General features: G+C 39.8%; 1 protein-coding gene across 3 annotated transcripts in view; it reads left to right on the top strand.

The window, feature by feature from the left end:
* COL5A2 (collagen type V alpha 2 chain) overlaps positions 1 to 12,851 on the top strand; it is a 172,133-nt gene that overhangs the window by 115,346 nt on the left and 43,936 nt on the right. For all 3 annotated transcript variants that reach the window (XM_017728964.1, XM_008630238.2, XM_017728954.1), the window contains 5 exons: positions 6,475 to 6,699; positions 8,139 to 8,152; positions 9,464 to 9,496; positions 10,123 to 10,155; positions 10,816 to 10,869. In XM_017728964.1, the coding sequence (XP_017584453.1) occupies positions 6,516 to 6,699; positions 8,139 to 8,152; positions 9,464 to 9,496; positions 10,123 to 10,155; positions 10,816 to 10,869 (318 nt within the window). In that variant the 5' untranslated portion in view covers positions 6,475 to 6,515. The remainder of the gene's footprint in view (positions 1 to 6,474; positions 6,700 to 8,138; positions 8,153 to 9,463; positions 9,497 to 10,122; positions 10,156 to 10,815; positions 10,870 to 12,851) is intronic.

A 12,851-nucleotide genomic window follows, 5' to 3' on the forward strand; every position in this document is an offset into this window, starting at 1 on the left:
CAGCCTACTTGTGAACTGAAATAAAACCAGAGAAAAAGAAAGTTAAACATGTTTATATCTAACCTTGTTCTTGGGATAACTCTAATGAGTTAATTTAACTAAGTGCTTTTCAAAAAGACTGGTCCAAAACTGGGATAACCAAAAGGAAAGGGCCAGTCTGACTAAACTTTGAGCAAAGTTGCTTCTGCAGTGTCCTGCCTTGTCTGGGGTGTTTACAAGGGTTGAGTCCTGTTTAGCAGCTCAGGACCAGTGAGCTTAAGATGCAGATACACCACCATGATTTGCTTTTGAATAGTATAATTGAATAGTATAATAAACATTGGATAGTGCTGTGGGACCAGCGAGAGAAAGCCTTTTTACTGGAAGGGATCCCAGTGTATTCTGCCTTTGTATTCAGCATGTGTTGGATCTAGCTGTAAAAATATTGTTCTTGATTGTTCTGTCTTGGAAATGAAACTTATCCGTAAAAAGGCAAGCAAAACTTCTGTTTGCCCTGATGGAGACATAAATCCATGAACCTTTGAGAAAAAGGGGAAATAGAGGCCACCAACCCAAATGCATGGCAGAATTGATTCCATCCAGATAAGTGTAGAAGCAGTTGTGTACTTCACATATTGATATAAAATTAATTTGGAGGTTTTTAACTGTATCCTAAGCATGGTTTTTCCTATCCAGTTTTCCCCATTCAGTCAAAATTGAAATCACAATGCTGAGTGGAAAATAGATTTATTGATTTATTTTGGCACAATTTTCTGGAAGAAACAAACCCCAGCTGCCAGGTCACACTAAGAGTGCCCTTTATCTGAGAGATTATTTCTTCTCCCGAGTCAGGGTATATCGTTCTGCTGTTGCTTTCTGCTTCTAACTGGTGTTTAGAGCTTGGAGGCTGGATTTTCTTAGTTGGTGAATCTCAGACGGTGAACTCCCTCCCTGTAGTGCCAGCCAGATGGAGTGTATGGCTTTAGGAAGGCTTCATTGATAGTCACAGCAATTTCAACAATTAATTAAGTCTCTTCTTGGGGACTGACTTGCACCTTCATGCTTCACAGTATTTATTCATACTTACTGGTATTTGTGGCCTCTGCAGGAAAACCAGTTGAGCCTGTAATTTTCCAGGTGAAAATATGTGTTTTAAAATTACCTACATCATTTAAGGGAACACCCTGGAACTTTTCTATTTCTGAAGGCTTGCAGCTCCTTGTCTAGAGAGATGGCCTCCCCAATCACATTGACACTCACTTGGACTTAAAAGCATTCAACATCTTTCATTCTGTGGAATGCTGTTAAAAAGGTTTATTAATTGTCAACTTTGCAAATTATCCCCTAGGATTTTTTTTAAGCAGGAACTCTGGGGGATACCCCACCTCTTTTCCTAAGAAAAAGTTCTGATGAAACCCAGTTTCTTACAGGTTTGTGTTTTAAACTTCATGCTTGTGTGCATTCCCAAAAGTATAATGCAAGGGATTTGTTCTTACCCACTTTTTTACAAGTGAGGTGGGGCAGTAACTTGGAGCTCCCTTCTCTTCCTGAATGTGTATGTCCACAAAACTGTGTATCAGTTCAGTCTTTTATTAGTAAAGTATTCCAGGTTCATCCTCATGTGTGTAACTGTAAAGTACTGATGTGAATTTTCTCTGTTCATCATCATTAACAATAATTGTTTCTATGTAACAAATGCAGAATAGATTTTGTATTTGTCAGCACTCCTGAGAACTATCTGATTTTTCAGAATAATTGATGTTTACATTATAATTTGTAAGTCACAGTAATTTGGATAATACGTTATTATTACTCCAAAAAAAATTACCAAAATATAAACAAAACAGGCAGTCTGATTCTTATTGGAGTAAATGAGAGGGTTTTTTCCATTGATTTAATGGGATCTGGATCAAACCCTACATTATTGTTGCAGCAGGCTGACAGTCAAACATTATTAACACCAAGCTCCCGTTGTCCCTGTCTTGGCAGTCTGCACACATGCACAACAGTACATCTGCAGAATGATTGTTAGCACGTATCATCTTTCACTTTGATTTACTTCTGCACTTCTGCTTTGTGAGTCAGTCAGCAGGATTAACTTTTGTAATTCATATCTCAAAACTCAGCTTTTCATTTTCTAGCTTTTTAAACTTTAAAACCACTGTATCTGTGTAATCTCGTATTTCCCTATGCTTTTCACAAACTAGCACAAGGATGACAAAGAGAGGATGACAAGATACCTGTGCAAGCTGTTTTATTTCTAACCTTTTTTCATTAAATAACTATACCTCTTCTGTTCCAGTCTTTTTATGTTAAGCAATGCAAAAGAATTGGGGTTTGGTTACACTACACATCAAGACGCCCCTCCTAGCAGAAGAAAGCCTAAAACTGGCAGACTGTGCTTTCACTACCAGTCATCATCTTTTTTGTTTTTGTTAGGCTGGGTACTCTACCACTGTAGGTCTGTCAGCCTCTAGATTCCTTTAACTAGCACATTGGTAGGACCACTAAAAATGCAATGAAATGGAGCTGCTTTGATGCCAAATCCTTTCCTTTTCCTTGCCATTTCCTCTATGAACCTAAGTTGTTCATGTCTGCAGAAAAAACTCATATCTGCAGGTTTTGCTTGGGCCATTTATTTTCTTCAAGTAGATCACTGAGAAATGTATTCCTGTCCTTCATATACCTGCCATCACCTCAGCTGAGGGTAGTGGTGGTTCACCCCTTCTACTTTTTATTGTGCACATTTTTGTGGTGTCATTTTCCCCTCTTTCTTTATCTTTCTCTCACTCTCTCAGTCTCTCACTCTCGTTTGTTTCTACCCAGTTCCATGTCCAGGCCTTACTTTCCTTTTTCCATGTGCAAGATGTGAACCAGGAATCAGTGAAAGCAATATGGGCACAGCAATGTGAAGCACATAACTTTAAACAGCAAATGAAGCAGCAGTAAATTTCCAGGTGTTGCTTTCAAAATGATGTGGTGAAAAATTGAAATTATTTAATATGCTGTCTTTTCAAACCCTTGTCCTGCTGTTTGTTGGCTTGTTGAGGGGTGGAATTCACCTTGAGAGAGATGTACTCGAAATGAAAACAAGCTCAGCTTAAGCAGCCCAAAGCAGGGTAGGCCTTACGCGCCTGGTCTGTTCACAGACTTTTGACACTTGCTCGTGAAGACTGATAGGCATTGACGGCCATCTAGTGGCTGGGATGACATGTTGGGGTCCCTGTCCCCTTCTTCCTCCCCCCAGTAATTAGTACAGCTTCAGTGGTGACACCAAACTGGGGCTGGGTAGGTCAGTGCCTGATGTGATTTTTACTTCCAAGCTACTGATGCATAGTCTCTGTGTCTGAGGATCCAGTAAATTACCTGTAACCGACTGTTTGACTGCTGATAAATCAGTTCCTTAAAGTAAAACCCATATTCCAACACATCAATATATAGCAGAAAGAAATTGCATTTTACTTACTGTGCTTTGCATTGAAATCCTCTTTCTCAAGGTTGGTTGTTGTGTAAGCTCATGAATGAATGAGTCCTTAAATATATCATTGGCTATTTCCCCTGCCTCGCCTTTTATATTTGCAGACTGTATTGAAACTCGATGGGTTTTGAATTCTGTCGGATCTTTACTCAGGTCCAATACCAACTGGAGTTGTACTTTTTAGTTGGTAAGAAAAGAATTGGTGAATGGCCTAGCAGATCCTTTTGCCTCATTAAAAATTTCCAAAGCTGCTTCTCAAGCCACTCGGCACCTTGTGTTACAACTGTAGAGGTAGAAAGAACATGTGATATATAAAGAGTTTGTAAGTTGGTCCCTGTGATTAAAACAAACCTGCAAATTTCCAAGCTATAGAGGAAATGGTAGAATGATTTCCTTTGCTGCTCTGGGTGTAGCTGGATAACATGCCTGCAGTTCAGGCCTGGGAATAGAATGTCAAAATGTTCTTGTGAAATGAGTTGGCTTTGAAACAGCTGCTCTTTCCAGGTTACTCTTTCAGTGTAATGCAGTCACAGCAGAAAGAAAAACTAGGAGCACTGAATTTAATCAAAAGATGTACAATTGTCTTTTCTGACAATATTATATGATGGTGGGTTTTTCCTTTTGTTTCTTGGTTGGTGGTTTTTTTTAATGACCATCATATCTGCAATCTGGTAGGGGAGCAGACTTAGTAGCTTTCAGAAGTTGGTATATGCTTTTTTCCCCTGTGTTTGTCTGCCCCTGTCTTTCCCAGCCGCTGAGCGGGACCCAGGCAGAAGCTAGTCACCATCTGGCTGAGCTCTGATTTGCCAAAGCAGTTGCTATGTGGTTTATTTGAAGTTATGACAGAATGCTGACTTTGGGCTCAATAACTTAGAAATTTCATTTATGCAAACTGCTGCTCTTTTGAACAGCACAACGAGTTCTGCGGGTGATACGTTAAAGAAGACACAGACCATATGCCAGACATCTGGGGCGAAAAGGCTAAATATGTCAGACAGTGCATTATGTCATGCTCACAAGGGAGAAGTGAGAAGAGTGGTTTCCAAAATACGATCTGCAGTTTGGAAAACGATTCTCACAGTGTTATAAATGGACTGTACAGCACACTTGGTTGATGTCTTTACTTCACACTGAAAACATTTCCTCCCGAGCTTCTGCAGCACCTCTTCGAGTCATTTTGTCTGTTGGTGTAATAAAGTGGTTGATGAGGAGCTGACCTGGTGAAAATTTCAATTTGAGTTTGTGTTAGAGAGCTGTTAGTGATGGCAGGCAACAGTTAATGACACATCTGCTCCCCTTCTTCAAGCTTTGACATTGATGGAGTAACTGGACTTGAGATGAGGCACGAAGCTGAAATTCCAAATCTGCTCATGTTTATTACTTCGTAATTTTCTGTTTACATCTGGTTTAAATTAGGACAGAAATGTATGGAACAGTGAAATTGTCCTTGTGCTTAGAGCTGTTAATTTTTATACTAGTAACAAGTTTGCTTAAACAAACAATGCTTGTGATCTTTGACTAAGGGGATGTGTCCTGTGTATATAATTGACCTTACTCTCAGTCTTGTATCAGTTAGAAGTTAGACCTGTTTGGGAATTTTCAGCAGTAGTTTTAACTGGATTGTCCAATTTCAAAGAGCTTTTTGAGGGATTTCTGTGGTCAGATGGCGTTCCCACCCATGTAAGATCAGTCTTCTCTGCAGCATCTCAGGGGTCAGGAGAATAATTTTTGGACTGTGAGTGACAGCTTTGCCGTGTATGGCTCAGAAACTGTCTTGGCACTGGGATTCTTGGTTTGCAAGTTTTGACACATGGTCTAGGGACAGCCTGGGGATGGTTCTTTGGTCTTGCGGCTGCTTGCTCTGTTAAAGGATGAAATATTCGTTGGGACAAAATGAAAAAATCTTTTCTTGCTGCTAGGGGATTCTGTAAAATACTGGATGCACAATCAAAACTTTCCAATTTACTTCATTTTTGAACTCTTTCTCAGACATATTTTAATTTTAGGAGAAGATACTGAGATATACTCAGCTAGTGATTAAAAAAAAAATTCCAAACATATCTGGAGTGTTTGGCTACAAAGTAGGAAAAAAACAAAGGCAAAGACTTAAATATGGGTAAAAACAGTACAAATGTGAGTAAATGTGATTGTGTGAATAAGTACACAGAGAGAGGGTGTATGCATATAGTCAGTCCCTACTGGTCCTATATAAATAGTGATGTAAGATGGTCTTTCATGTATGGTTAAAATATTTAAGGGGTATTTTGTATCCAGTTAAGATATATTGTGTGTGTGCTGGGTTAATCATGTGGGGCCATGACCAGCTGGATTATAAAAACTGAGCATAAATCATGTGAGGAGCCTCTCATCACTCAGCTGGAGACACTGCTGCAAGTGCCACTGCAGTGGGTGCTGCTGTTGCCACTGGACAGAGGCTGGCTCTCCTGTTCAGAAGATTTGATTCTTTGTGCTGGTATTCCCATACACCAATAAATAAATCTTACCCAATAAATGGGATTGTCTTTTTTCTTTCCCCCAACTGCTGCTGTGTCTGTCCCATCTGTCTGTATAAGCCAGGAGGGAGCAGGCAGCATGTGCCGTTCTGGACAGAAGTGTCACAGGTTCTTGTCCCCGGTCAGACCTCTCCAATGCCCTGTGCTCAGCACTTACACAGAGCAGGGAGTTGGCAGGAGTTCCTCAGGGCAGAGGTGACACCCCTCTGAGCAGGCTGACATCCAAAAACTCATGAGGCATTCACTTGGTACTGTGGAGGAATTGTGCACTCCGTGGCGATTCTATTTTTCTTCTTTCTGATCAAGAAATAAAGTGGTAAATTAAGAGAGACATGTAAGATGACTGGTATTTAAAAGTCAGGAACATCAGCTTCAGCTATGCTGGTGCACTGTTTCCTCTGCATACGTGATGCTGCTTCTCATCTTGTGCTCTTTCCTTATCCAGTCCTCTTCCTTTGATTTTGTGGTTGGAAAATGTGTTGTATATTCTCTCCTCTGTCCCAGGAGAAGATGGTGAAGAAATAGCCTGCACTCAGAATGGACAGATGTACCTGAACAGGGATATTTGGAAGCCTTCACCATGCCAAATCTGTGTCTGTGACAATGGAGCTATTCTTTGCGATGAAATCCAGTGTCAAGATCTGCTGGAGTGTGAGAACCCCCAGGTGCCCCCGGGAGAGTGCTGTCCTGTGTGTCCCCACACATCACGGGATTTTGACCCCACCATTGGTAAGAGCCTTTTCTAGTTTGAAAGGAGAGACAGCCCAAAGAACTAGGAAGCATGTGATATTGAACTTTCTAAGGCTATTTTTATGGTGAAAATTTAAATCTGAAAATGGTAGGTAGTTGACACTTAAAATCCCTCTTGGGTTGCCCCACGGCTGACTCAAGACAGTTTGCTTTAGGTTATGAATCTGATATAAGCCCAAATGGCTTTACAGCTAAAAGGTTGATCTGAAATCCATCTTGATATTAGGTCGAATACTTGCTTCTTTTTGTGGTTCATCTGAAACATAAATATATATAATAAACATATTAAGATAAATATATATTGAATACATAATGATATGTAATAAGTGCATTCTTTAAAGTGCTCAGTTCAGGGACCCTCTAATGGATGAATAAATGTAAACAGTGGAAAGTGTTTCTCCAAAGTGAAAACAGGGATCCTTTTGTGAGACATAAAAGAAGTGTGAAGTATATTAGCTCCCTATTTGCATCCTTTCTGTTATATACCTTGAAGATTGTCTTTTCCAGTCAAGTTCTTCTTCCTGGAGAGATGTGGATAAAGGAATCCTTCCTCAATTTTTCTAAAAGAAAATTTCTTACTGTGCAATGAAAGCTACATAACACTGTGCAATGAATTATATAAAACTATGTTCAATGTATAATAGTTAATTTCTTCAGGAGATAAAATTGTTGATCAGCTTAATATTGAGCAAAGTAGTGATAAAGACCAAAGCAGAGACTTGTGTAATTGAGCAGTGGAGCAATATGTGGTGAGTATTAATAAAGAAATGGTGCATCCTGCTCTGTTTTGGGAGGCGTTGGGCCAACACCAACAGGGTACAACCAGCAAATATAAAAGCAGTATGGATACATTCCTAAATACCTTACTGGTATTTGAGGTGTTTATAAAATATTCTTCTGAAGGATTTTTTTGGGCATGAGTGTGGCTATATGGCTCTGAATGCAGGCCCATGGTGTAGTACAGGTGCTTTTTAAACAAGAAAAGGTCAAAAATCCCCCTGTGAGCTCTGTCTTCTGAAAGATACCATGTAATATGTTGTGGATCCATCAACAGTTATTGTTGGAGTCAGTATTAAAGCTTCCCTTGACTTTCTGTCAGTCATTAAGCCAGCATCTGACAACCCCCCACAAGATACTCTGCTTTCCTGAAGTGTTTTTCGTTATTCTGTGCAATGAGGAAAAAGGTTGAGGATCAGAGGACATTTTTGCGAAGTGTTTTGGTTCCTCACACCTGAACAAGGGAGTATGTGTGTCCCTGGGATCTCCCCCCAGCTCCCTGTAGGCAGTGCACCATCCACTCTGCATCCAGGATCAGGGATGGCTCTAGCTGCAACACCTTCACTCAACTCTTACTGTATTGTGTCTCTCAGAGTAAAACCACTAATTTCTTCTCTTTTCTCCTTTGTCCTTTCTCATAGGTAGAGGAAGAAAGGTAAGATTTCTTTTACTTTTTTTGTAATGTATTACTACTGTTAAAAGATTCCCATATATCTCCTTGAAGCACATCACAAAAGATATATATATAAGCTCTGTTAAACACATTTAGTTCTTTCCCTTGACCTTCCTTGGTGGCTAGGGAGATTGCAGTCCACATGAAAAAAATGCTGGGATGCAGGCAGAAATCCCGATCTTAATACAGAGAATCCCCTGGCTGAAAATCCCTGCTGTCTACATCAAAGGAATTCCAGTTTGAGTAGATTGGTTTTCACCTCTAGCAGTGCCACAGACTGAGGGAAGGTAGTAATAATGATGTCAGTAGATGCTGAACTGTTAAAGCTTGCAGCTGGTTTTTGTGCTGAGGCTGAGCTGCCCAGCGGGCAGGAGGTAGTGTCTTTGCCCAGAGCCACGGTTCGTGTGTCTTTGCCCAGAGCCACGGTTCTGTGGGTAGCTCCTCTTGTGTGCAATTGAACAAAGGGAAGACCTGTTCTTACAAGAGAAGTTAAAATGCATTTCCATAAGTAGGCCTCTAAAATAGTAAGCAACTGCAAGAAATAATTGAAATTATTTTTAGATTATCAAGTACATACACTCACCAAAACTGAGTACTCTCTCTGCAGAGGTAGCTCATGGAAATAAATGGACTGTAACATCCTTATTATTACTTGATAGGCAAGGCAGGAAATTTTTTATCTTTACAAAGTCCTCTTTTTTTCCTTAAAAAACCAGTTACCACCAATAGGCCTAAGCCCACGTTATTTGCTGCAACATGTAATCATTGTCAACACATTCAGCTCCAAGAAAAGTCAATTGTTGAATGCTGTTGTTCTTCACTCTGTAGCTATGCAATATCATTGTCTTCTGTCCCTAGGCTGCAGATGGATTCCTATGTTCATGGATTTGATGATACATATTTTAATTTAGTATCTTGAAGAAATGGAAACTGAATGCTGCCCCAGGCTCTGTATTTCACATGAATCAAATCGTCCAACAACAGAACTTCAACATATTTTCTAGCACTTTCTAGTGGTTCTAGCAGGAAAGTTTCATATTTTTTTAGTTTGATTCTTCTTTCAGACAGTATGTTATGCAGCTAGAGAATAATGTTAATTTATAGCCTTCATTTAATCAGTGTCTAGTCATTAAAATAATGCGGATTATTTGTCACAGGTACTTTAATCTTATATTGTTAGAGAAGCCTTAGTTTTTATCACAGTCACAGGGATGGTATTGGTGAAACTGGTACTGTTAATTGTACTTGTACTTGTTTTCTGGCATCTGATGTTTTGGTGTCTTTTTCCTGCAGGGACAAAAAGGAGAACCTGGAGTAGTGCCACCTGTAAGTCAATATTTTCTTCATCCATCAGCACACCCTAGAAGTGTGCATATTAGTGCTTTAAAGCAGAATTGCAGTAATGTAGTAAATACAACAGAACTGTACAGCCTAGGAATGAAAGGAATGAAATTAAGTATGCTGTTTCACGTATGTAACATTAGAAATTCCTGTTAGTTGCATTTCGGGTAAAGTTCTTCTGCCATAATCTTTATTTTTATGGTTAGGTTTTTGTGGGAGTGTAATGGTAAATTAGTATCTAGAAAGTGGTGAAATAAAATTTCATTATCTATTAATTCCTTTCTAGTGTGAAGGCAAACAGATTCAAATAATCAATAAATTAAGCCTAAACCATTGTAATTCACTTATTTATTTAATCTTTTTTAGAGTAGCAGTGATACTTCTAGGATTTCGCTCACATTGCTAATAAAAAGACTCCAAACTGGAAAAAGATAACCAGGGGAAATTTTATTTACTTTTCTTTTTCCCTTTCCGTAAAAAGCCTTTTAAATTGCTTGGTACTTTAATGTCCTACCTTGCTATTTGGTTTTCAATAACTGATTTTTTGTAGGGCAGTCATGACAAATGCAGCCATGATGTGTGGTAACTTTAATTTGTATTCCCTGCTCAAGGTTTCAGGGATACGAGGCCGTCCCGGACCAGCCGTGAGTACTTTTCGATCTTCTGCTTCTCTGATGAGGCATCTGCCACCTTCTGCCATTTCCGGTTTGTGTTGTGAGGGTGATGTGAAGGAGAACTCTTTCACGCCTCAGTGGGTATTGTCTGCAGAGCCACTGGCTTTGAGGAGGCAAGAAGGTTATGGGATGTTTTTACCAGTGTCAGGTCAGCCCATGGCAAGTGAATGGATGTGTGCTTGTAGCACATGAACGTCTGAGGCCCTTCGTGCCAGGTGGGTGCTGGGGAATGCCTCTCCAGCAGGGACCAAGCAGGAGCAGGAGGAGTTGCAGGATGCTTTATGCTGTGGCTGAGCAGAGAGCAGTCCTGGACTAGCTGGGAGGGTGTCTCAAACCTGTACATCTCCACATGAAGAGCCTCCAGCATTCAGAAAATCTTTGCTGAATTAACCTGTGGAGCATGTGAGAGGTGAAACCATTTTGATCTCTGCATCATGGTTCTGCTCCATTCAGGCAATGTACAGTTGAGAAGAAATACTGAATACTTGGTGATTATAGCTGGTTTCTTCATGATGATGTAGAAAAACCCCCACAAACTAATTTTCAAATAAGCATTGGATTTCATATTTGCAGAGCTTTATTAATCATTATGTAGTTTAAGAGACTTAATATTTCTGGTCTTTCTTTTAGGGACCTCCAGGCTCACAAGGTCCACGAGGAGAACGAGGACCAAAGGGAAGACCTGTAAGTTATTAAATATCTCAGAAATAAATTACCTGAACCAACCTCAAAAGATTAGATGGCTTTAAACTATCTCTCTGTCTCCTAGAGTTACCAAAACTCCCCGTATTTTCCAGGAATCAGGTAACAAACAGGAAAACATTACTATTTCATCATTCCCAGAGTAGATTGAAACCTGAATATTTTGAGAAATGGACAGAGGTTTAGCAGTAATTCCATTAAAAGCTATACTTTCTCAACAAACATTCTCAGACAGAACTGGAACATCATGCTCCCTTGATTAGAAGTCTATGCCTGTTTGCTGGTGACTGCTGTGCAGCAGAAGCAGTGTGAGCTGTGTGGCTCAGAGCTCTTCAGAAAAGACAAAGCTCAGAAGTTAGCAGGAGTTAATATGTGACTACATTTGTTGGTATGCTGGTGAATAATGTAACCAGGATTGCTCACTGGAAATAAAGACTTCATAAGGGAATTTCGGTGTCTGCATGTGGAGAACCACAGAAAGGCCAAAAAGGAGTGCTGAAAATACCCAAAATGACATGTTCCTTTTGAAAAAGCTAGGTCAAAGAGCAGAAGCTGCTAAAAGCAGATTTTAGAGTCGAATCATTGTAATTTCAATGTGGATATTTTCCTATCCCTCAGGAAAGAGCAAGCCAATACTGAGGTTAGGCATAGGCCTAAACCAGACTCCCTTGCCCTGTTTCCAGTGTGTGCCTGTTGTGTGTGGATGGTAATGGTGTTTTTAAAGCAGTGGAGTAAGTGTGTAGCCTCTTTGAGTTGGTTGCCAATCCACTGCTGCTCTTCAGATCTCCGTAAGAGATTTGTCTGAAGAATGAGTATCAAAATGCTTAATAGAGCTCTGGGAGTAATTGTGCAATCTTGAGGTGCATAGAGGGATCTTGACTGTGTTTTCTGAATCAGACTGTGTCTGAAGTGCTTTCCCAATATGCAGTATTGTCAATGAGACACTAAATAAATTCTGATTGCCTGCCATGCATCTTTTGTGTCTCTACAGAGTGGTGGCTACAAGCATCTAAAATCCCAAAAGGTTGTAAATGCATTTGAGTCCTTTTGACACAGGTTATTATTCTGCTTTCAAGGAATAACAAAGGATTGAGAATCAGTCAGCTCCTTTGCAAATGTTCCATTAGAGGTTCTGGTGAGCTGTGTGTATGTGAGTGTAGGTCTGAGACCAAGAACACTGCTCTCAGAGTCACAGTGACTGCTAGTGCAGGGATTTTATTTTTACTTGTGGAAAAGAAATGTTAGCTCACACCTGCAGTTTATATTATGAAAACCCCTCATGGAGCAGGTAGCCTGGTACAGACTGCCTTTATAAAATTAATCCGGGTAAGTACATTACTGACTGGGGTTGTTACTAATGCACTAAGCACGTTTCCAAACTATTTATTTCTTCAGATTATTTTTTGTTGTTCTTTAAAGTCAGGCTCCTCCTGACTAGTGAGCAGAAGGACTCTGCCGTGGGTCTCTGCCTTCTACAAAAGCAGGACCCTTGGGTATAAAATGAATTCAGGAATATTAGCATATTTTTTTACATCAGATTTTTTGCTAGTGTAACAGTGAGAGACAGCTAGGGAATAGTGTGGCTGCATTTGCAAAATGCATCTAGGGAGGGGGAGTTTTGGAGCATGATGATATTTTAGTTGTTTACAAATGATCTTTTGAAGACAGAAAATAAACTTGGACATCTTCAGAACCATTCATATGTTTTTTCTTTCAGTGTGGATTTACACTTGATTTTACTTGCAGTAGCAGTTTCAGTAGATAGAAATTTAGGAGTGTTCTACCATGAGCTGCATTTATTGCAAGCAAAACCTTTGTTTCCTGACCAGCAGCAGCGATAGGCCAGAATGAGACAATTGTGTGTTTAAATGGTGCCACCTCGTGGCATTTGTGAGAATGTTTTTCCTTTTTCCTCTTCGTTTTTTTTTTTTTTTTTTTTTTTTTTTTTTATTTTTTCTTCTCTT

Source organism: Corvus brachyrhynchos, unplaced genomic scaffold (genome assembly GCF_000691975.1).
Source record: "Corvus brachyrhynchos isolate BGI_N302 unplaced genomic scaffold, ASM69197v1 scaffold370, whole genome shotgun sequence".
Lineage (NCBI taxonomy): Eukaryota > Metazoa > Chordata > Aves > Passeriformes > Corvidae > Corvus > Corvus brachyrhynchos.